Source organism: Podarcis erhardii (genome assembly GCF_964252035.2).
Source record: "Podarcis erhardii genome assembly, chromosome: 13".
In the NCBI taxonomy this organism is placed as follows: domain Eukaryota; kingdom Metazoa; phylum Chordata; class Lepidosauria; order Squamata; family Lacertidae; genus Podarcis; species Podarcis erhardii.
The window spans coordinates 50,261,264-50,283,772 of record NC_138502.1 but is presented as its reverse complement, the minus strand read 5'-3'; the positions used below and the strand labels follow the sequence as shown (position 1 = coordinate 50,283,772).

The window sequence follows — 22,509 nt, the reverse complement described above, 5'->3', positions numbered from 1 at the left end:
AGAAACCAGTTCCCTTCGCCTCTCTGCCCTGAGCCTCTGCAGTTCAGGAGAGGCTGAAGGGTTACTGGGCCCAGGGGGAGACTCACCTGCAGGCACTGAGTCCTCAACCACCTCTGGAGCCAGAGTGGATTCACCTGGTGCCTGCTCCTGAGGATCCGGCACAGGTGCAGGCGCTTCAGAATCAAGGCCCTGCCCCAGCTCAGCCGGCCCTGGAGGCGGGGACTCCTGTGCAGGCTGGGATTCCTCCGGTTCAGCCTCTGAATCGGAATCCTAGGCCATCACACCCACTAAGCCATGGGCTTGCCGATCGGAAGGTCGGCACTTTGAATCCCCACGACAGGGTGAGCTCCCGTTCCTCGGTCCCTGCTCCTGCCCACCTAGCAGTTTGAAAGCACGTCAAAGTGCAAGTACCTTCTGGCGGGAAGGTAAACGGCAGTTCCGTGCACTGCTCTGGTTTCGGTGTTCCATTGCGCCAGAAGCGGCTTAGTCATGCTGGCCACATGACCCGGAAAAACTGTCTGCGGACAAACACCGGCTCCCTCGGCCTGTAAAGTGAGATGAGTGCCACAACTCCAGAGTCATCTGCAACTGGACTTAACTGTCAGGGGTCCTTTACCTTTTAATGTTTAGTTTAAACCCCTTTTCTTGTAAGTTGAACCTGTTGGTTAGGGTCCTGTCCTCTGGAGCAGCGTAAACAACCACTCCATCAATGTGACAGCGCTTCAGGTATTTGAGTACAGTACTGCTATCATATTAAGTATAATAATTTTATTATTTATGTGCCGCCCATCTGACAGGGTTAGCCCTGCCACTCAGGGCAACTCCCAACAAAATATTGACAACACAATCTCACCACGTAATTGTGTTTTCCCCCAGACTAAACATAACTGAAGCCTTCAGCCTTTCTTCATAAGGCTTGGTGACCATCTTTGTTGCTTTTCCTCTGGACACATTCTAGTTGGTCAGTATCCTTCCTAAACTGTGGTGCTCAGAGCTGGACACAGTATTCCAAGTGAGCTCTGTCTGAAGAAATACAGAGTGATATGATCTGGACCACTGGACTTCACTTGATGCAGCTTACCATAGTTTTTGCCTTTTCAGCTGCTGCATCGCCTGCTAACATGTTTAGCTTGTGGTTTAGTAAATCGCCTAGGCTTTCTCACATGTATGGTTGTGTCAAGCCAGGTGTAAGTCATCCTCTTAATGCAGTGGAGCTACCATTTCCCGGTTCTTCCTCCTGCTCTGAACAAAGTTTCAAAATACCTTTTTGTTATTTTTAACATCTCTTCTAAGCCTAAGCTCATTCTGACCTTCAGTTGGTTTCCTGATGCTCTCCCTACAAGCTTTGGCTACTGATTGGTACTGCCTTTCCTTGCAAGGTTTTTGGGAAAAGTTGCACGAGTTCTGATCTTAACCCTGGGTTCAGGCTGAAGTGAAGCATGAACAAAACGCTTTAAGAACAGACACAAAGGTTGGGAGAATTGAGAAGCAGAGGAGAGGCTTTGATGGCTGGAGGTTTTGGAGACCTAAAGGGTGGGTTTGAGGCAGGTAGCAAAAATTGTGTTGTTGATGTTTTTGTAGACTGTGTTTGGGTTTTTTAGTCCACAAGTCATATAGGACAACTGTAGGTGAATTTTACTATAAAACGGTCTAATGGCAGATTCCATCTTTTTAAGAAAACCCTTTGAAAGCTTGTTGATGAAGGGAAACAATAGCTTTGTGTAATTTCGAGGGCATATACTGAAGGGTGAATTTCATGTTCAGTTTTGAGTTTATTCTCAAGCTAATTAATATACATCTCTCATGCAGTTGACATTTCATTTTTTTTCTATTACAACATTTTAATTAAAATTAATATCTCCTCTTTTTCAGTACCATCTCTATCACTCGGTATTAGTTAGAAATGCAGCTGTTTCTCTATTCCCTAAACTGCATCAAGCAGTTCGGAATAACCACATACATTGACCAGTTATTTATTGGAAGTCTAGTAGGCATTGACAAGGCAAACAAGAAGTTACCTTTTTGGAATTCCAATACCTTATTCCTTCTTTAAATAAATATTTGGTGTGGGTTTTGAGTAGAGTGATTGTAGACTTTTAGCAATGCATTCCATGTTCTTGATACACCATTTTCCTTTTCCAAACGGAGTAAGTATAAGTAAAGCAGTACAAGTGGTACCTCGGGTTACAGACGCTTCAGGTTACAGACTCCGCTAACCCAGAAATAGTACCTCAGGTTAAGAACTTTGCTTCAGGATGAGAACAGAAATCGTGCTACGGTGGCGCGGCAGCTGCAGCGGGAGGCCCCATTAGCTAAAGTGGTACCTCAGATTAAGAACAGTTTCAGGTAAAGAACGGACCTCCAGAATGAATTAAGTTCTTAACCCGAGGTACCACTATACTTTAAAACCAGACATACACAACTGTGGAGAAAACACAATGACAACTGTTGCTGTTTGCCACCTCATCAAAATGATTCAAAACCACTTTCTGTATCTCATTTACAAATTGCAACAAGTCAAGTCAGATTGGGCAATTGGAATTGATACTAGTCAAATAAAAGAAAACTCAAGCTGTACTCCCCCCCCCCTCTCAATGATTAGCCCTAGGAAGCACATATGTTTTTGACCGCAGCACATGCCTTCATTTTTAAAAAATCTAAACCAGAGGTGAGGCGCCATTTTTGGGTTTAAGCTGGTGGCTGCATCCCTTCAGGGGAAAGTCGTCAGGAGCGTGGGCTCATCAGGACCATATTTTGCAAAGATGCTCTGCAGGTAGTGCAACAAACCCTCACCTTAAAGCTGAAATTCTGGAAACCACTACTGGTCACTTGGTCTAAAACAGGGGTCAGCAAACTTTTTCAGCAGGGGGCCAGTCCACTGTCCCTCAGACCTAGTGAGGGGCTGGACTATATACAGTGGTGCCCCGCAAGACGAACGCCTCGCAAGACGGAAAACCCGCTAAAGGGTTTTCCGTTTTGGAGGCGCTTCACAAAACGAATTTCCCTATGGGCTTGCTTCGCAAGACGAAAATGTCTTGCGAGTTCCTGCGGGGTTTTTTCGCTCCCCCCCCTTTTCCTAAGCCGCTAAGCCGCTTATCAGCTGATCCACTGATAAGCCGCTTAACAGCTGATCGCTAAAAGCCGCTAAACCGCTAATAGCGCTAATCCGCTAAGCTGTCAATGGGCTTGCTTCGCAAGACAAAAAAAACGCTATATGAAGAGCCTCACGGAATGGATTAATTTCGTCTTGCGAGGCACCACTGTATTTTTTTGGGGGGGGGGATGAACGAATTCCTATGCCCCACGAATTCCTATGCATTTTAAATAAAAGGACACATTCTACTCATGTAAAAACACGCTGGTTCCCGGACCGTCCATGGGCTGGATTGAGAAGGCGACTGGGCTGGACCTGGCCCCCAGGCCTTAGTTTGCTTACCCATGGTCTAAAACCTCCTTGTGTCAGTTATTTTCTTGAAGGTGTCTTGTATAATTGGATCAAATGGGCAATGTGAATTTATTTTATGGTGGGTAATGTTTTAAAAGTAGGGTCTGAAGTAGCGTTTAACTCACTGCAGCCATGAACTCAAATGCAAGCATCCCTTGAGTTTTGACTAAAAATCTTTATTGCTAGAAGGAAGACAGTATTCATTTCCCCAAGTATAAATATATGGCGAGATATTGCAAGCCTGGTCTCTCTGCACACAGAATATTCGCAGCCTCGGCAGGGATTGGGCACGACACAGAACACTTTCTAATCTTCTGACCTTGCTCCTATGTCCACCTAGATTGCTGTTTCAGTTGGCAACCTGCTGTTATTTGTCTTTAAACACCTTGTATAAATAGACGGTGAAGTGATACGTAGGTGAATGTCTGAGCACAGTACGAAACCTCCTCAGGCAAAATAAACTGCATTTTCTGAGGACAAAATTAAGGCGCATTTCAGTGTACAACTGAAATCTGGATTTAGGGGGTCAGCCTCTGGGATAATGAGTGTCCCGCTTCTCTGTGGAGGTTTAGTGTTGCCTGTGACCAACCCAGACTCAAATGAAACTGAGCACACTTCTAAACTTGCATTGAGCAGCTCACTGTGGTTTTTTTGTTTTTTGTTTTTTTTAGTGTGCCAGGTTTAATTTTAACCTAGGTTGTGAAAGGTCACGTGCAGCGCCCAATGGTTGTGGGTAGTGATGTTAAATTCTAGAGAAAAATCTTTTGAAGAATATTCTCGATTAATGAGAATATTAGAAAATTTTGATTTAAAATAGGAGAATATTCACTGGCGATGGCACCAAGAATTGTCATGTTAAGGTTTGGTATGAGGAAACTCAGTATAGTGGTACCTCGGTTTAAGAACAGCCCGGTTTAAGAGTGATTTGGTTTACAAACTCCGCAAAACCGAAAATAGTGTCCCAGTTTGAGAAATTTACCTCGGTCTAAGAACGGAATCCGAATGGTGGAAGGGCACCGGCGGTGGGAGGCCTCATTAGGGAAAGCGTGCCTCGCTTTAAGAACGGTTTTGGTTTAAGAACGGACTACTGGAACGGATTAAGTTTGTAAACCGAGGTAGTTAAATCATATTTTATTATTCCATTGGAACATGTACATGTTATAGGACAAGTCAAAAAGTACAATTGGCATGTTAAGGTTTGATATATGTAAATTCGGTAATAGGCTATCTTATTCTTCTAATAGCTGTAACACTTAATAACTGTTTTGGTGACTAAAACAGCTTGATAAATAAAACTATATGCATACATATAAAAGATAAGCCATTAACATTAAGTATATTATGATTATATGGTAATATATTTCAGTATGTCAGTCTCTGGTAAATGGCACCTTGTACCATTTGAATGGCAGTTCAAAAACCAGATACTGGAACTAAATAAAAATATAGAAACGTCAACTGTTTAAATCAAGGCCAACTCATATGCTGTTACACATAATTGTATAGGCCTAGGTACTTTAAAATATCACGCTGTATGGCCACGGGTATAGAATTGCTAAGAATAAGGTCACACCAAAATAGAAAAAAAGACTATTACATATACAGTGGTACCTTGATTTGCAAACAGTCTGGTTTGCATACATTTTGGATTACAAACACATCAAACCCGGAAGTTCATGTCCTGGTTTGCAAACTTTTTTTGGATTATAACCCATTTTTTGGGATTCCGAACAAATTTTTTTTGGGAGGCCCCATTGGCGAAAGTGCACCTTGGGTTACAACCTGTTTTGGTTTACAAACGGACCTCCGGAACGGATTATGGTTGTAAACGAATGCACCACTGTAGTTGAAATACATATGAATTCAAATGTTCATCAAATTAAATGAATAGCATTTTTGAAAAAATAATAATAATTTTTTTTGTAGCTCACATTTCAGAGCTGCCAATGGTGAATGACACAATGCCTAGTAATGTTACTGGATTAAAAAAAAAAAATCACTATTCATTACTTACACTGGGAATATCACAGCTTGACTTATTCTTTACTAGATTTTTTAAATGTGGGTTGTAAAACTGGTTCTTTCATTGGAATTTACAGTTTGTGGAGAATATTCTCCGTAGAATTTTCTAGCAGAGAATATTCTCCGTAGAATTTTCTAGCAGAGAATATTCTTGAGAATATTCTCATTCTTGAGAATATTCTTACCTCACATCACTAGTTGTGGATCAGGAAAACTTACAAAGATGACTTCCGGAGGCGGCGCGAAACAGCGATGGCGGTCCTCTTCACTCTCTGAAGAGGGGCTCCGCAGGAAAGGGTCGTTCGCTGCGGCATAGCGACGACCCGTTAGGAAAAACCACGGGCAGAGGGAGCCCGTGGCCGTGGGACTCGGCGGGCGCCAGGAACTCCCCCAGAAGTGTTGAAGGGACCCCGTAAGGGGCTCCGGAGCGCGAAAGGGGGAGCGGCGCTGTGAGTTCATCGCTCTTTCTGCGGGAGGCGAAGCCGCGCGGCTGCTGCTGATGAGCGCCGACCTTTCTTCCTGTGAACATCAATTTGGCAAGCAACATACCCGTGAGTAAAGTGAACTACAATTTGGACTCAAAATATCTCTTTTCCGGGTTTGAAAACGGGAGACGAGTAAAAGGAAGTCCGTCTCCCGATACTGCTTACAAGATCAAAGCATAGACACAGAGAAGCGCTGAGGCGTTTAATGGGAACTTTGTAAAGTGGAATTATTGTGCATTTACAGAATTTACAGTCTTCTTATTTAAAAGACCAAGAGAGATCTTATTTTTGCCTATGGGACTTGTATCTGGGACTTTGTTCTAAGAACGCAAGTCGTCGGGCTGTCAGTGCGTAACTGAGCTGTCAAACTGCGGACTATAGTAACAAGATTTTAAGTTGCTACATATATTGAGACTTTAAATGTTTAAAACACTGTTGCAATTACCACTCTGGCTCCTAGCGGCTTTAGTTTAAAAAGTAGAGGACTCTGCGAACCTTCCTTTTGTCTTGGAATTACAAATTAAAAAAGAGATCACAGAAACTTTAAATGGCGGAAAAATTCTCTCCTTCCCTGAAACTTTAAGATACTCCCCCTAGAGGATTGTGGAGTTACAGAGGCCTGGGAAACATACTTTGTTTGGAATTTCTGTGGTTTAATTGTTTGTACTCTGGACTTGCTTTCTCATGGAATAAAGGATAACTTGACCTTGAACAAGAGGCAGGTGTGGAATGAGTGGCACAGGGAAAACAAGAGCAGCCAAAGCTAAAGAAAGAGAAAAAGAAAAAGAAAAAGAAAAAGAAAGGAAGCCTGTGCAACTTGTCCAAACAACTTTAGCTCATCATCGCAGATCATCTGTTCCAACCGTCCTGACAGCACAGGAGGTGGAGGCCGAACAGCCTGCTGAAGAGGACATGGCAACAGGAGGATCTGACACAGTTTTGAAACAAATTTTAGAACAATTAGCAATTTTAAATCAAAAAGTGGACAATCAATCATTAAAAATAGACCAAGCAACATCTACTATTGGTGCATTATCTGAAAAGGTCTCTCAGAATACACAGGCAATTGAGAATTTACAAGGAGCTACAGCTGAAAATCATAAATTAGCTGTGGAAGCCTATCAAAAAGCGGAGCAAGCAAGTAAAAAAGTTGATGAGATTAAAGGTGAAATCAAGCCTCTGCAAAGACAGGTAGGGGAACAACAGGCCTACCTGTCGATGGTGGAATTGAGAAACAAGGAGAATAACCTTAGGTTGAGAGCTGTCCCAGAATTGGAGGAAGGCAACTTGGAGGGATTTTTGACACTTTTATTCTCCAAATTTTGGGGAATAGAAGAGGATAAAGACTTTAAAATTGTGACTGCATTTAGACTGGGCAGATCGGTGAAGAAAGACAAGTCCAGAGACTGTTTGGTTATTTTGAGATCAAGAGAAGAAAGAGACAAGATACTAGGCCTACATTTCAAAAAATCTCTAGAGATAGAAGGCAAAAAGGCTGAAATTTACAGAGATATACCCAAATTGTTATTGGATCTTAGAGCCTCATACATAGAACTGGCAAAGCTGTTGAGAAACAACACAATCCCTTATAGGTGGGAGTTCCCGCAAGGACTATCATTTAGCTATAAAGGAAGGAAAATAAGAATCAGAACACCAGAGGACCAGCAGAAGTTTCTTCACGACAACGGGGAAGACCTCCAGAAAGGAGCAGTTGCGTCTTGGCCACCTCCACTACCAGAAACCAAACAGCCTGGAGCTGGACCATCACTGCCACCGCCGGGAACGGGGGACCTAGACACCCCATTGTAAGGCCTATAAACTGATTCAGGATGTCTCTGCAACTTCTTAGTTGGAATATAAATGGCGGAAATTCTCCAGAAAAAAGAAGGAAAGTATTTCACATTTTGAAGAAAGAACAATTGGACATTATTTGCCTGCAAGAAACACATGTGACAAGGCTCCATCGGAAAGTGCTAATTAACAAAAGGTTAGGCCAAGAATTTATTTCTTCGGACAGAGTTAAGAAAAGAGGAGTAGTGATATATGCAAAGGAGAGCCTGTCACCGAAATTTCTATTTAAAGATGAACTAGGCAGAATTTTGGCTATTGAAATTTATACACATGGAGAAAAATTTTTGATATTAGGAATCTACGCACCAAATGATGGAAAATCGGAATTTTTTAAGAAGTTGCATGAGACTTTACTGGACTATCTAGACTATAACAACATTATTATGTTGGGAGATATGAATGGGGTCGTCTCTGTAAATATGGATAAGTCGCAGAGTGCAAATATAACAAAAGAAGGCAGACTACCTAAAACTTTTTTTGAAATGACAGACAATATGGATTTGATTGATATATGGAGAGTCAAGAACCCCCTAGGAAAAGAAGGAACTTTCTTTTCTGAAGCTCATCTGTCATGGACACGAATCGACCAAATATGGACAACTAAAGGACTGGCACCTAAAACTAGAAAAGTGGAAATTTGCCCAAAAACTTGCTCCGACCATAATGCTTTGAAAATGGAATTGAGACTAAATATAACCGGATCCTTCCGATGGAAAATGAATGACACTTTATTTAGAGATCAGGAGATTGTGAAGAAGGCCCAAAAAACTTTGAAAGACTACTTTGAGATAAATCTAAACACTACGGTGGAAAAAAGAACAATCTGGGACGCAAGTAAAGCGGTCATGAGAGGGTTTCTAATACAACAAAACACCGTAAAGAAAAGACTCTGGAATGAAAAGAAGCAGAAGATACTGGAGAGAATAAGTGAAGGAGAAAGGAAATTAAGATCCAGGCCCAAGTCTAAGGAAGTGCTGAGAGAAGTGAAATTTTTCCAGGCCCAATACATGAAACTGATAAACCAAGAAGTGGAGTGGAAAATTAAACAAATGAGACAAAGATCTTTCGAATCAGCTAACAAGTGTGGGAAACTGCTAGCATGGCAGTTGAAAAAAAGACAAAAACTAAATACAGTCACAAATCTAGAGATTGAAGGGAGAATGGTTCAGAAGCCTGAAGAAATTAGGAAATGTTTCCAGAGATATTTCAAAGATCTTTATGCACAAGGGCCGCAGAAAGAATCTGAGATGGATCAATTTATTAAAACTAACGGATTACAAAAAATTTCCCAGGAAATGAGAACAATCCTGAATGTTAAAGTTTCACAGCAGGAAATCGAGAGTGCCATACAGAACCTCCAACTAGGCAAATCTCCAGGCCCTGATGGACTTACCTCCAAATATTATAAGGTTTTGAAGGACTATTTGATACAACCCTTGATGGAGGTATGTAACCAGATCATGGAGGGTAAGAAGGCACCAGAAACGTGGAAAGAAGCTTTCATCACATTGATTCCTAAAACAGAAACTGAAAAGACTCAACTTAAGAACTACCGTCCCATCTCACTCCTAAATGTGGATTACAAAATTTTTGCAGATATTTTGGCTAATAGATTTAAAAAAGTATTGAACGAAGTGATTCATAAAGACCAAGCAGGCTTTCTCCCGGGTAGGCATTTGTTTGACAACACGAGAAACATTATTGACATTTTGGAACTCTTACAAACAAATATTAACACTAGAGCGGTGTTAATTTTTATTGATGCGGAGAAAGCTTTTGACAACATTTCTTGGATGTTCATGAAGAAAAATTTGGAAGGGATGGGAGTGGGACGGGGGTTTGAAAATGGTATAGAAGCAATATATTCAGATCAAAAAGCTAAATTGATAGTAAACAATGTGGTGACGGAGGAATTCAATATTGAAAAAGGGACACGACAAGGGTGCCCTCTATCCCCATTATTGTTTATCTCGGTCCTGGAGGTGCTTTTGAACATGATTAGAAGGGACCGGTCAGTTCGGGGCATTGAGGTTGGAGTAAAACAATATAAATTGAAAGCATTCGCAGATGATTTGGTATTAACATTACAGGAGCCAGTTCCTAGCACAAAAAGAGTTTTGGATTTAATTTCTGATTATGGTCGGGTGGCGGGATTTAAGTTGAATAAGCAAAAGACTAAGGTCTTAGCAAAGAACCTAACGTCTACAGAAGCAGATGAGTTTTTGAAAGAGACAGGATTAAATGTGGTTAAAAAGGTAAAATACCTAGGGGTGTACCTGACTTCTAAAAACTTGAATTTGTTTAAGGACAACTATGAGAAATGTTGGTCAGAAATTAAAAGGGATTTGGAAATTTGGACAAGACTAAAACTTTCCTTGTTAGGCCGAATAGCAGCTATAAAGATGAATGTTTTGCCGAAAATGTTATTCTTGTTTCAGACCCTGCAGATTGTGGACAAAGTGGTATGTTTTGGAAAGTGGCAGAAGGATATCTCTAAGTTCGTTTGGCAGGGCAAAAAGCCCCGAATTAAGTTTAAAATACTAACAGATGCGAAAGAAAGGGGGGGATTTGCCCTGCCAGACTTGAGGTTATATTATGAATCTACAGCCTTCTGCTGGATGAAAGATTGGTTTTTGTTAGAGAACACCGATGTCCTAGATCTGGAAGGGTTTGATAATGCTTTTGGGTGGCATGCGTATTTGTGGTATGACAAGGTTAAAGTTCATAAAATGTTCAAAAACCATATTGTTAGAAGAGCAATTTTTATGGTCTGGACAAAATATAAAGACTTATTGGAGAGCAAAACACCAAGGTGGCTTTCACCGGCGGAGGCCAAGGCACGTAAGAGACTTAACATGGAGGCCTACTGGCCAAAATATTGGGAACTAATTGAAAAAGATGGTGACAATTGGAAGCTGCAGAGTTTTGAAAGTGTAAAAAGCAAGGTGCGAGACTGGTTGCATTATGCTCAAATTCGGGAAATTTTCAAAACAGATAAAAAGGTTGGGTTTCAGGTGGAAAAATCGAAATTAGAGACAGAATTGTTAGAACCTAAAGACAAATTACTTTCAAGAATGTATAACTTGCTGCTTAAATGGAATACACAGGATGAGACAGTCAAATCCGCCATGATAAAGTGGGCACAGGATATTGGACATAACATTATGTTTGAGGACTGGGAAAGGCTATGGACCACCGGATTGAAATTCACGGCATGTAGTGCCCTGAAAGAAAATATTATGAAAATGATATACCGGTGGTACATGACCCCAGTCAAGCTTGCTAAGATATATCACCTGTCTGATAATAAGTGCTGGAAGTGTAAAGAGGCGGAAGGGACGTTCTTTCATCTCTGGTGGACATGTCCGAAAGTGAAGGCCTTTTGGGAAATGATCTATAATGAGTTAAAAAAGGTATTCAGATATACCTTGCCTAAGAAACCGGAGGCCTTCCTTCTGGGCATTGTAGACCAGAATGTGTTAAAGAAGGATAGAACCTTTTTTATGTATGCTACAACAGCAGCAAGAATTCTCATCGCAAAGTGTTGGAAGACACAAGATTTACCCACACTGGAGGAATGGCAGACGCAGTTGATGGACTATATGGAACTGGCTGAAATGACTGGCAGAATCCGTGACTTGGGAGAAGAAACAATGGAAGAGGACTGGAAAAAATTTAAGGACTATTTGCAAAAATATTATAAGTTGTATGAATGTTAAGAAAATGCACTTTTTAGGAAATATTAGCCCCAGCAATGGTAATCAGGTGAAATGAAAACTAAGGCACAAGAAGATAGAGGTGAAATTAAGAAAAATTTTTACTGCATTATGTTTTAATCACAATACATAAGATCATGGTTATAATAACTTTGACTTTGGTAACATGATGAATTGAAAGATACAATAAGTAATGAAATAAGATAATAAATAGCTGAAGACTTTGTATTATGAACATTGGGTTACAAATATACTGAAATGGGTAATATGACAAAATGAAAGATACAATAAGTGATGAAATAAGATAACAAAATGCTGAAGTTGGTATTATAAATAATGCAGATTCGGGAAGATGTGGGGAAGTCCAAAAGATTCTGTAAAAGAAATATGATTTATGAAACTCTTGTATTTTATTTTTTTTGTTCTTTTTCTTATTCTGTAAAATTAATAAAAATTTATAAAAAAAAAAAAGGAAAACTTACAAAGATGAAGGGAATAGCGCAGGAGGGCACAGACATTTGGGTTCCACTTCAGGCAGCAAGATGTTTGGGGAAAGTACTACACATAATGCCTAAGCCATTTCATTTCTGGAGCTTAACTGTGGTGCTCAGAGTGCCTCTGTCCCCTTTGATTGCCTCATATCTTCCAGGATATGGCCCTGGCATTCCAGACAGATTCCAGAGACTGTTAGTTGTTAGGAAAGATCCCTTTAGCATATGGTCCACAGTGTAGGCCTGATGACAGCAGTTGATCTGCACAGATTTGTAGGGTGTGAACTGTAACCGAAATTCAGCCAAGGCTTGCTCTTACTTTTCTGTTAATTTATGAATAAAACAAGCTTGTTCCCTCTTCTATGCGATAGCCCTTGAGATATTTGAAGATGGCTTTCATATCTCCTCTCAGTCTCCTTTTTTCCAGGCTAAACATCCCAGCTCCTTCAACCATTCCTCATCAGGCTTGGTTTCCAGGCCCTCCTACAGCAGGGGTGGGGACCCTTTGGCCCTCCAGGTGTTGCCGGACTACAACTCTCATCATCCTGACAAGGGCCGATGGGAGTTGGAGTTGAACAACACCTGGAATGGCCCTGCTTGCTGCTTCATTTTCCATAAGAGACCAGTTCTCTTTATATTCTGAGCGGCAGAGGTTGTTCATGTCATTTCTGAATGAGATCTCCTGCTTTTTTCCTTTTGCTAGGACAGTGTAGATCAGACATCCGCACATACTCGACGTGATCTAGTGGAACCCGGATTCCAAGAACAGTCAAGCCGCCTCTCATTAAACCATCAAGGAGGTAAGAGGAACAGAGTTTAGCTGGCTGTGTTTCTCCATACGGGGGAGGGAAAAAATCAAACTCAACAATAGCACAATATTTTCATTGGGAGAAACTACAAATCTGCAAAGTAGCGAACGCTTCTCCAGGTTGGCTACTAAGCAGGGAGAAGAGAGTGGGAATCTTCATGCAGCTGGTGACTGATACTACGCATGAACTCATGTTCAAAGAAGATTCCTTCAGCCCTACTCTGTGCAATGTGGCGATGGTTGGGAAGTGAGGTGTGTGTTTGGGGTCAGCGGGCGTGTTATGATATGTGGGCTTGCACATACAGTGGTGCCTCGCAAGACGAAAAGAATCCGTTCCGCGAGTCTCTTCGTCTAGTGGTTTTTTCGTCTTGCGAAGCAAGCCCATTGACGGCTTAGCGGATTAGCGCTATTAGCGGCTTAGCGGATAAGCGGCTTAGCGGCTTAGAAAAGGGGGGGGGAGGGAAAAAACCCCGCAGGAACTCGCAAGACATTTTCGTCTAGCGAAGCAAGCCCATAGGAAATTCGTTTTGCGAAGCACCTCCAAAACGGAAAACTCTTTCGTCTAGCGAGTTTTCCGTCTTGCGAGGCATTCGTCTTGCGGGGCACCACTGTACATGCATTATCTGCCCCCATCCACCCTTCAAGAATTCACATGTTGGGGGAATGCTTCTGCCTCCTAACCACAGCTAATGGGAGAAGCGTTACAGCCCATTTTGCATGTAGCACCACTCTAAAACCCTGGCTAAGTGAAAATGCCTGTGGGTATTCACAGGGGAAACTGCGGCTGCTCTGCTCCTTCCCTGGCCATGCAGCTGCAATGCTACTGGGAACTGTGCTCTGGTTTGGCTTAGCATTACATGCAAACTCAGGCTAATGGTTTGTCTCCCCCAGAGCGCAAGCAGTAAGCCAAGAATGAATTTTGACTACAGCCTGTGCTTTATCGGAACAATTCTCCACAAGCTGATGGTTGAAATTCAAGTTCTCCTGGATCTTTTGTGTTGTGGTACAAAAACAGGATGGGGTGCGGGTGTAAACCACTGTGGTGTAAACCACAGAGCCTTGGGTTTGCCGATCGGAAGGTCAGCGGTTCAAATCCCCGCGACGGGATGAGCTCCTGTTGCTCGGTCCCTGCTCCTGCCAACCTAGCAGTTCGAAAGCACACCAGTGCAAGTAGATAAATGGGTACCGCTCTGGCAGGAAGGTAAACGGCATTTCCATGCGCTGCTCTGGTTCGCTAGAAGCGGCTTAGTCATGCTGGCCACATGACCCAGGAAAACTGTCTGCGGACAAACGTCGGCTCCCTCGGCCAGTAAAGCGAGATGAGCACCACAACCCCAGAGTCGTTCGTGACTGGACTTAACTGTCAGGGGTCCTTTACCTTTTTTTCTTTCTTTTTTTTTTTTTTTTACAAAAACAGGAGTGTCTATCAATAGTTGTCTCACTCACAGTAGCTGCCTTTTAGGGGAGAAAACCTGCTGATCTGTGAGAAATTCAGAATGTTTGGGACTAGCTCATTGTGATTTTAGGATAATCTGTTACAAGTGGTTTTGGGAAGTGGAGCTTAATTTTGAGATGGTTCATGTGAGGTTTCATATCAATGAGGAGAGAGATGATGTGTTCCTTATTAGCTTCCGGCACTGAGTCCTGGTTAACATGTCTGCATCACACAGAAGCTCACTCAGTACCTGAAGGAAGCATTTATTTCCAAAGTAGCAGCAGGCTGTCGTGCCTTAAGGTCTCCTAAACCAGTGTTTCCCAACCGATGTTCCGCGGCACACTAGTGTGCCGCGAGACATTGCCTGGTGTGCCGTGGGAGGGAGGCGGGCGAGTCGGGCGGCGAGAGGCGGGGCGGCGGCGGCGAGCACACGCGGGGCGGGGAGCGAGCTCCCTCCCACATCCCATCGCCCCGTGCTCCGCGCTGTTGTAGGCCAGCCCTGCGCACCCGGGGGACCTCCCCCCAAGAGCGCAAGGCTTGCGGGCGTCAGCTGGCAGCGCGGAGCACGGGGCGCCCTTCGGAGGACGCCCTGTGCTCCACGCAGGTGTCCGCAAGCCTTGCGCACCCGGGGGATCTCCCCCCAGGAGCGCAAGGCTTGCGGGCATCAGCTGGCAGCGCGGAGCACGGGGCGCCCTTCGGAGGACGCCCCATGCTCCGCGCTGGTGTCGGCCAGCCTTGCGCACCCGGGGGATCTCCCCCCGGGAGCGCAAGGCTTGCGGGCAGCAGCCTGCAGCGCGGAGCACGGGGCGCCCTCCAGAGGACGCCCCGTGCTCCACGCAGGTGTCCGCAAGCCTTGCGCACCCGGGGGATCTCCCCCCGGGAGCGCAAGGCTTGCGGGCGTCAGCTGGCAGCGCGGAGCACGGGGCGCCCTTCGGAGGCCACCCCGTGCTCCGCGCTGGTGATGGCAAGTCTTGCGCACCGGGGGATCTCCCCCCGGGAGCGCAAGGCTTGCGGGCAGCAGCCTGCAGCGCGGAGCACGGGGCGCCCTCCAGAGGACGCCCCGTGCTCCGCGCTGGTGTTGGCCAGCCTTGCGCACCCGGGGGATCTCCCCCCGGGAGCGCAAGGCTTGCGGGCGGCAGCTGGCAGTGCGGAGCACGGGGCGCCCTCCGGAGGACGCCCCGTGCTCCGCGCTCGTGTTGGCAAGCCTTGCGCACCCGGGGGATCTCCCCCCAGGAGCGCAAGGCTTGCGGGCGTTAGCTGGCAGCGCGGAGCACGGGGCGCCCTTCGGAGGACGCCCCGTGCTCCGCGCTCGTGTTGGCCAGCCTTGCGCACCCGGGGGGCGCATGGGGCTCCCTGAAACAGAGGGTTCCCCATGCTGCGGACTGTAGCCTGCCGCCGGACGCGCGGGGCGCCCTGAAGCAGAGCGCCCCTCGCGCCAGGCAGACATGGGCCAGCCCCACAAGCTCGGGGGACAGCGGGGAGGCGCAGCACCGCCATCCCACTGTTCCCCGACCTGGTTTTTTGGGGGGGAAATAAAGGAAAAAATTTTTTCCTTTATTTCCCCCCTCAAAAAAGTAGGTGCGTCCTATGGGACGGAGCGTCCTATGGGACGAAAAATACGGCACTTACTATTTCATAATAAAGTAATTATAAAATACTTTCTTTGTGTTTATTTGATTCCTATTAAAGAGAGTTACTTTATATATAGTCAATATAGGCACAGAGTTAATTTTTTAAACATTTTCTAATGGTGGTGTGCCTCGAGATTTTTTTCATGAAACAAGTGTGCCTTTGCCCAAAAAAGGTTGGGAAACACTGTCCTAAACTACTCTTTGCCCCACGTTTCTAGCAAGGAGAGTTCACCCTCATGGCAGTATGTGTGCTGCTATGTGCAATTTGCCTGAACAAAGGCAAAAAACCAACAAAACCAAAAAACCTGGAAGGGGGAATTCCTTCCTCCTCCTATCAGAGAAGAGCAGCTCGTTTTCCTGCTGTGAGGAGTGGCAGCTCCAGACTTGCCTGATAACAGGGTGTGGCAATGGCTGGATCACGCGGCCTGGTTGCCTGTAGGTGCTCTAGGAATTGGCAGCCATTGCAGATGGCTCCTGAGGCTTCCCTTTCTGGTTTGGACGCAAGAACTGAGACAAAAGCAGCTTCTGAACAGCACAACAATTGTAGCGCGGCTCAGATGCCTCAGTGGTGCCATGTGTTAGCATTTTTAAAAGTATTTTACATGCCACCTTGCACTGTTCCTGCAAATGCTGTTAATGGGAAGACTAAAGTCAAAGGCAACTCTCTCCCAAATGCTTGGGAGTTGTTTTCTTTTAAAAGTTGCAGTATTAGGATCTCAGCTAGAAGGTATACTGCAGATCCAGAAAGGCAGGGCCGGCCTGCCCATGAGGCAAAGTGAGGTGACCACCTCAGGAAGCAGGGTCCACAGCTACCCTCACCCCTTCTTCCCTGGAAGGGAGGGGAAGGGTGGCATTTTGGGGTCCCTCTCAGGTGCCCAAATGTCTTGGACCAGCCCTGCATAAAGGGCAAAGATGAGCAGAATCAAAGAAGCTCTTCGAATCAAGAAGGCTTCGTTTAGAAAATGTCTTGTCCAGATGAGAACAAGGGATGCTAAAAAAGAATTTTGAGGAGCAAATAAAGGAGGATAAGGAGATTGTAGAGAAGCTGAATGAATTGTTTGCATCTCCCTTCACAGAGGAAGATACAGTGGTACCTCAGGTTACATACGCTTCAGGTTACAGACCCAGAAATATTACCTCGGGTTAAGAACTTTGCTTCAGGATGAGAACAGAATTCGTGCTCCGGCGGCGCAGCAGCAGCAGGAGGCCCCATTAGCTAAAGTGGTGCTTCAGGTTAAGAACAGTTTCAGGTTAAGAACGGACCTCCGGAATGAATTAAGTACTTAACCCAAGGTACCACTGTATAGGGTATTACTATGTGCTTGAACTTTCACAGGAAGAGACTCTGGGAAACTGAGGCAAATAGTAGGGACGATAGATAAAGTTCTGGGCCATGTTGACAAAATAAAAACTGGCATGTCACCAGATCCAGATGGCATCGACCCAAGAATTCTTAAAGTGTGAAATTGCTGATCTTCTAACAAAAATATCTTAAGACCAGCCTCTCTAATTCAGGATTGCCAAGTGCCCAATGTAACTCCAATTTTTGTTTTTTGTTTTTAAAAAAAGATCTGGGGAGAGTCCTGAAACTTAAAGGCTTGATAGCTTAGTGTCTGTTCTGGGTAAACTAGTGGAAGGCATTGTTAGTAGAATTGCTAAGCGTATAGAACAGGGATGAGAAACTCCCATCTCCTAGCAGGGCGACTGTAGAGCCATTGGCTCCCTATCCCTCATGCCAAAGGGCAGAACCGGCATGGCTTCTGCAAGTGAACCTATTAGAGTTTTTTGAGAGGGCCAACAAGTCTGTTAGAGGTGATCCAGTTGACACTGTGCCTTTAGACATTTAAAAAGTTGTCGGCAGTGCACCTCACCACCAAAGAGCCCTGGATAAGCTTGGGAATCCTGGAATAAGAGGAGAGGGCCCTCTTGTGGATCAGTAACTGGCCGAGAAACAGGAAGCAGAGAGCGGGAATCAATGGATAATTCTTCTAGTGGAGGGAAGTACAAAGTGGAGTTCCCCAAAGACTGGTATGAGTGCTATTAAGCAAAATCATGGGTAAAGTAGTGCAAAAAACCCCTAATTTCATATGTGGCATTTGTATTCAATAGGAACCCCCAAGTTTCTTTTCCTACATATTTTGATTCTTAAATGCTATAGGGGCACCTCGCATGGCCATGTCCCGCACCCCAAAGAAGCATTGGTGTGAATGCACTTCAGTGCCATATCACATTTTCCCGAAGGTATGGCTGTATCATGAATTAGAAGACGGAGCTGTTCTTAGTCTGCCCAGCCAGACGCTCAGCCTGGGATTCGCTTAAGCCTGGTTTCCAACTCTGGGAAACCTTAGTCCTTTGTATGCCTTTTCAATTTCCAGTTCTAAACACAGGCTTGGTGAACGAACCTGAAAGAGTGTTTCAAGTACTAGCATATTATGAAATATTTCAGTAATTTTTACTGGCATTCTAATTTAGTTGCTCTTATTTTCCTCAGTCATATCAGCTAGTTTGGCTTAAAATGTGCAAACAATCACTTATTTATTTATTTATGAAGTCCTGGATTACAAATACTTGGTTCCTGAGAGTAAGTGCAAGTATTGTGTCTGCAATTTTCAAAGGAAGCACTGCCACCTGCTGGTTTCCTGGTTCAAATCCACCAGCCACCTTTTACTTTGTGTTGCTCTCCATCTCTGACAACTCTGCTTAATCCTGGTTGTAAAGATTCTAAGCAGAGCGCTACAAAAAACACACATGACCCCATATTTATTTTTAAAAGTTCTTTATATACCGCTAAAGCGCAAAACATATCAAAGCAGTTTATAACAGTAGAAAGATAAAAGCCCCCCCAAATTAAAAGCATTAAAAACAAATTAAAAGCAAAAATGTTAAAAGCAAGCATCAGTAAACCATTGTGGGAGGTTTACTCTTAATTGCCTGCGTAGACCAAGCGGAATAAAAGCTTTCAGCAGGCATTTAGAAGTTGGCACAGAAGATGCCCACTGAATCTATTGGGAGAGAGTTCCACAGGACTGGGCCAATGACTATTTTACACTAATGGCTAAATTTCTTGTTGTCGACAAACGATCCTCACCAACTTGGGGAATGACCAGAGACATTCCTGCAGATGATCCCAGTGAATAAGCTGGAATATAAAAGGTTCATGTGATCCCTGAGGTTTCCTGGGCCCAAGTTGTTCAGGGCTTTGTAAATCAATAGGAGAATAGCTCCAGAGGTTCGTCCTCTTGAGACAGGAGTAACCAACCTTCAGACAACACGGAACAGTTTTGCCAGGTGGCTCCCTGAGGATGCAGTGGGATGTCTCTTTGCTTTCTACGCTGTGATGTATTAGGCTCCTAAGCAACACTCCAGCCCTCTTGCAGTCTATTGACCTTAGAAATCGGCTTATTGCTTCGACCCATATTAAAAATTAACCCAAGTTTAATGATGCCACAAGCTGTGGTCAACGTAAAACAGAAGTGAAAGGAGTGCTGTTGAAGGGGTGGGGTGCGTAGAAAGAGGAGTGCTTTCTCAAAATGCTAAATCCTGGTTTAGCATTGCAACTGAATCAGTCCAGTATGTGTTCCACCTACCTGGGCAAACCTGTCCCTTACATTCTTTCTCCAATATGCACCAGTGGTGCCAGCTGTGCCCCTGTTTTGTTGCTTCTGACTGTCAGTGTGTCTGTCTTCTTGTTTCTTTTCAGATGATGATGTGGACTTGGAAGCGTTAGTTAATGATATGAACTCCTCATTTGAAAGTTTGTACACCCCCTACAACGTGCATTCAGAAAGCGCCCCACTCCTTCACAATGGCCAGCTGCCAGCCTCAGGAACAAATTCACTGCAGCCTGTATCTCCAAAGCAGAAAGTGCAGAGGTCTCAGCCAGTACGCATCATGGCAGTCAGGTATGGAAGCGATAAAGCAATGCCTTCCTGTTAAGAGTTCTGGAGCACACCAACATGGCAAGCCAGTGTAGCCCAATAGAAAAATACATAGTCCTGGATTCTGATAATAGCCAAGAACTAAGCGAATTACATTTCCCCTCTGCTTAAGTTTTACTATCTGTATGCAATGGGACAAGTACTATCTTATTTTAGTGGTTTTGTATAGGAATAATCAAACCAGTCCTTGGCCTTAGAAGCCGTAGTATATAAATTAAATAATATTTTGCATAGCATTTCCTGAGTTTCAGATAGATGTTCGTGTGCTTCCCTGCCCTGCCATCTGACACATGATTTCCCCTCCCTATTCCCTGCCATGGCATCTTTAACCAAAACTTAGGGTTACATCTGCACCAACTTTAACTGAGGCTAATACTGACCAGGTATGGGACGCGGGTGGCACTGTGGGTAAAACCTCAGCGCCTAGGACTTGCCGATCGTATGGTTGGCGGTTCGAATCCCCGCGGCGGGGTGAGCTCCCGTCGTTCGGTCCCAGCTCCTGCCCACCTAGCAGTTTGAAAGCACCCCTAAGTGCAAGTAGATAAATAGGTACCGCTTTATAGCGGGAAGGTAAACGGCGTTTCCGTGTGCTGCGCTGGTGCTGGCTCGCCAGAGCAGCTTCGTCACGCTGGCCACGTGACCCGGAAGTGTCTCCGGACAGCGCTGGCTCCCGGCCTCTTAAGTGAGATGAGCGCACAACCCTAGAGTCGGACACGACTGGCCTGTATGGGCAGGGGTACCTTTACCTTTAATACTGACCAGGTATCCACCTGAAAACCTTCTTTTGTTCTGCAGACGCCTTCAAGAGGAGGAACAGTTCAGAACATCCTCTTTGCCTGCCATACCGAACCCTTTTCCTGAGCTTTGCAGCCCCACAAGCTCACCTGTCTTGGCCCCTGGATCTCTACCTCAGAATCAGCCTGCAAATAAACAGGTGAGATTTATCTTTTCCGTTGCATTTTTTAGAATGATTGGCTGTTTTTATCATACTGAGTTTTTGATTTTGGGATTTTGGAACTGGCACCTTAATCACAATAAGAAGAAGAGAAATGTAATGTTTTACTAAAAATACAACTTATTTCCCATGAGTAGTGTAAAGACTTGTAAGTAACACAGTCTGCAGACTTCAAAGTTGTTTTTTTAAAAAAAGTCTTGTCTGTATGAAACACATCAAAATCCTCCTTCTGTATACAGAAGGCTGTTCTAGTGAATGAAGAAATACAAGTTTGAGATGTTCTTTGAATTTTAGTACTACAGGCAATGACTCATTTATTTTGGAATACCCAAAAGTTGCTTGGGGTTGTCGGTGACTGGATTTATATGGCATATCCAGAACTCATACCTGCCATCTTGCTGACTTAATGTTGTTTCTACAGTAGCTGCATTACTTTTTAAAAAGTGTTTAATACAGCCATGCTATTAAATTAGAAGGGATTTCCCCCCCCCCCGTCATAGAAATTAAAGAAGAAAAGGGGAGCACCAAGCTCTAATTGATGTTATTAACTCATTAGTAATCTACTTGTTTGTACCTTTTAGTTTTCTTTCTGGATTAAAATGATGGTCCCACAATCAAAATGTGTTTAAAATACTGGCTATAAACTTATTGTCTGACTAAAGGAAGTAAGTCATTCCTAAACCGTTGTGTTAACTGAAAAGCTCCTTGTTTTATGCATTGACAGCTAATGAAAGAAATGTGAAATAATTAACTGTCTGGGTGCTCTGTCTTCACAGTATGTTTCTTAAAATAGGACTTCAGTTTAGTTGCAAGAGTAACATTTAATTATTTAAACCCAATTACCCAAATAAAAGCAGAGCGTGTTAGAGCTGTGCAATATGTATATAAGAGCAGCTCTTTAGGGTGGGTCTTGTAAAAAGTGATCTGTATGCACAAGAAATCTAGCTCTTGAAGAATGTGTAAGCTGCTGGAAAGCTTGATCTGCAGCTTGAGGGATCGTTTTGTGGCAGCAGACAAAGCTGTGAATGTGAACCTCCTAAAACAAAGCTCTTCTCTGTCCCGGAATTTGCAGGGCTGGAAAGGAAGCCAGCTGAGGGCAGCCTGAAAAGCTGGTAGACATTGTAGAAGGAGACCCGAGTAAGGTCAGGCAGGACAACAACAACTGGGGTGGTCAAATATTTGATGCATCGGGAAAGAGCAGAACTCACTGGTAATTGGACTGACATGGCTCCATGGAGAGTTTTTCGTAGTGATGTAATGTTGGTGCTCTCTGTGCTGGGTGGGAGGCAGCAGACAGCTTCCTTTGAGGTGCGTGAAATGGAGAAAGGTCCCTCATGTAATGGAGGTTTTTTTTATATAACAGTTAGCACAACAAAGAGTTTGGTGAAGAGCTTGAGTCATGAAGCTTGGGTGGAGTTGAAAAGCTGCTTCCCGTACCTTCCAAGCAGGGATGGCTAATCCATGCCTTTCCAGGTGGTGTTGGGTTTCCACTGCCATTACCTTGGCTGGTGGAACTTAGGAACCCCATAACATCTGCAGGGCTGGGGAGTACCCATCCGACATACAGAAACACATAGCTTATATTTGAGATTGCTGCTTTCAGAGCTCAGGGCCTTTACTCCTGCCCTCAAAATTTGAGGGGGGTGGGGACGATGAATGGTAAAATGGGACAGACAGCTGCACAATTTGTCCACAAAATGTGTCAATAACAACTGCAAATAATAATAATATA

General features: G+C 44.2%; 1 protein-coding gene across 3 annotated transcripts in view; it reads left to right on the top strand.

Moving 5' to 3' along the window:
• GRB10 (growth factor receptor bound protein 10) overlaps positions 1-22,509 on the top strand; it is a 95,333-nt gene that overhangs the window by 36,878 nt on the left and 35,946 nt on the right. For 2 of the 3 annotated variants that reach the window (XM_081836312.1, XM_081836314.1), the window contains exons 3-5: positions 12,714-12,810; positions 19,585-19,786; positions 20,618-20,756. In XM_081836312.1, coding sequence (XP_081692438.1) covers positions 12,714-12,810; positions 19,585-19,786; positions 20,618-20,756 — 438 coding nt within the window. The remainder of the gene's footprint in view (positions 1-12,713; positions 12,811-19,584; positions 19,787-20,617; positions 20,757-22,509) is intronic. The other variant, XM_081836313.1, reaches the window with a different exon arrangement.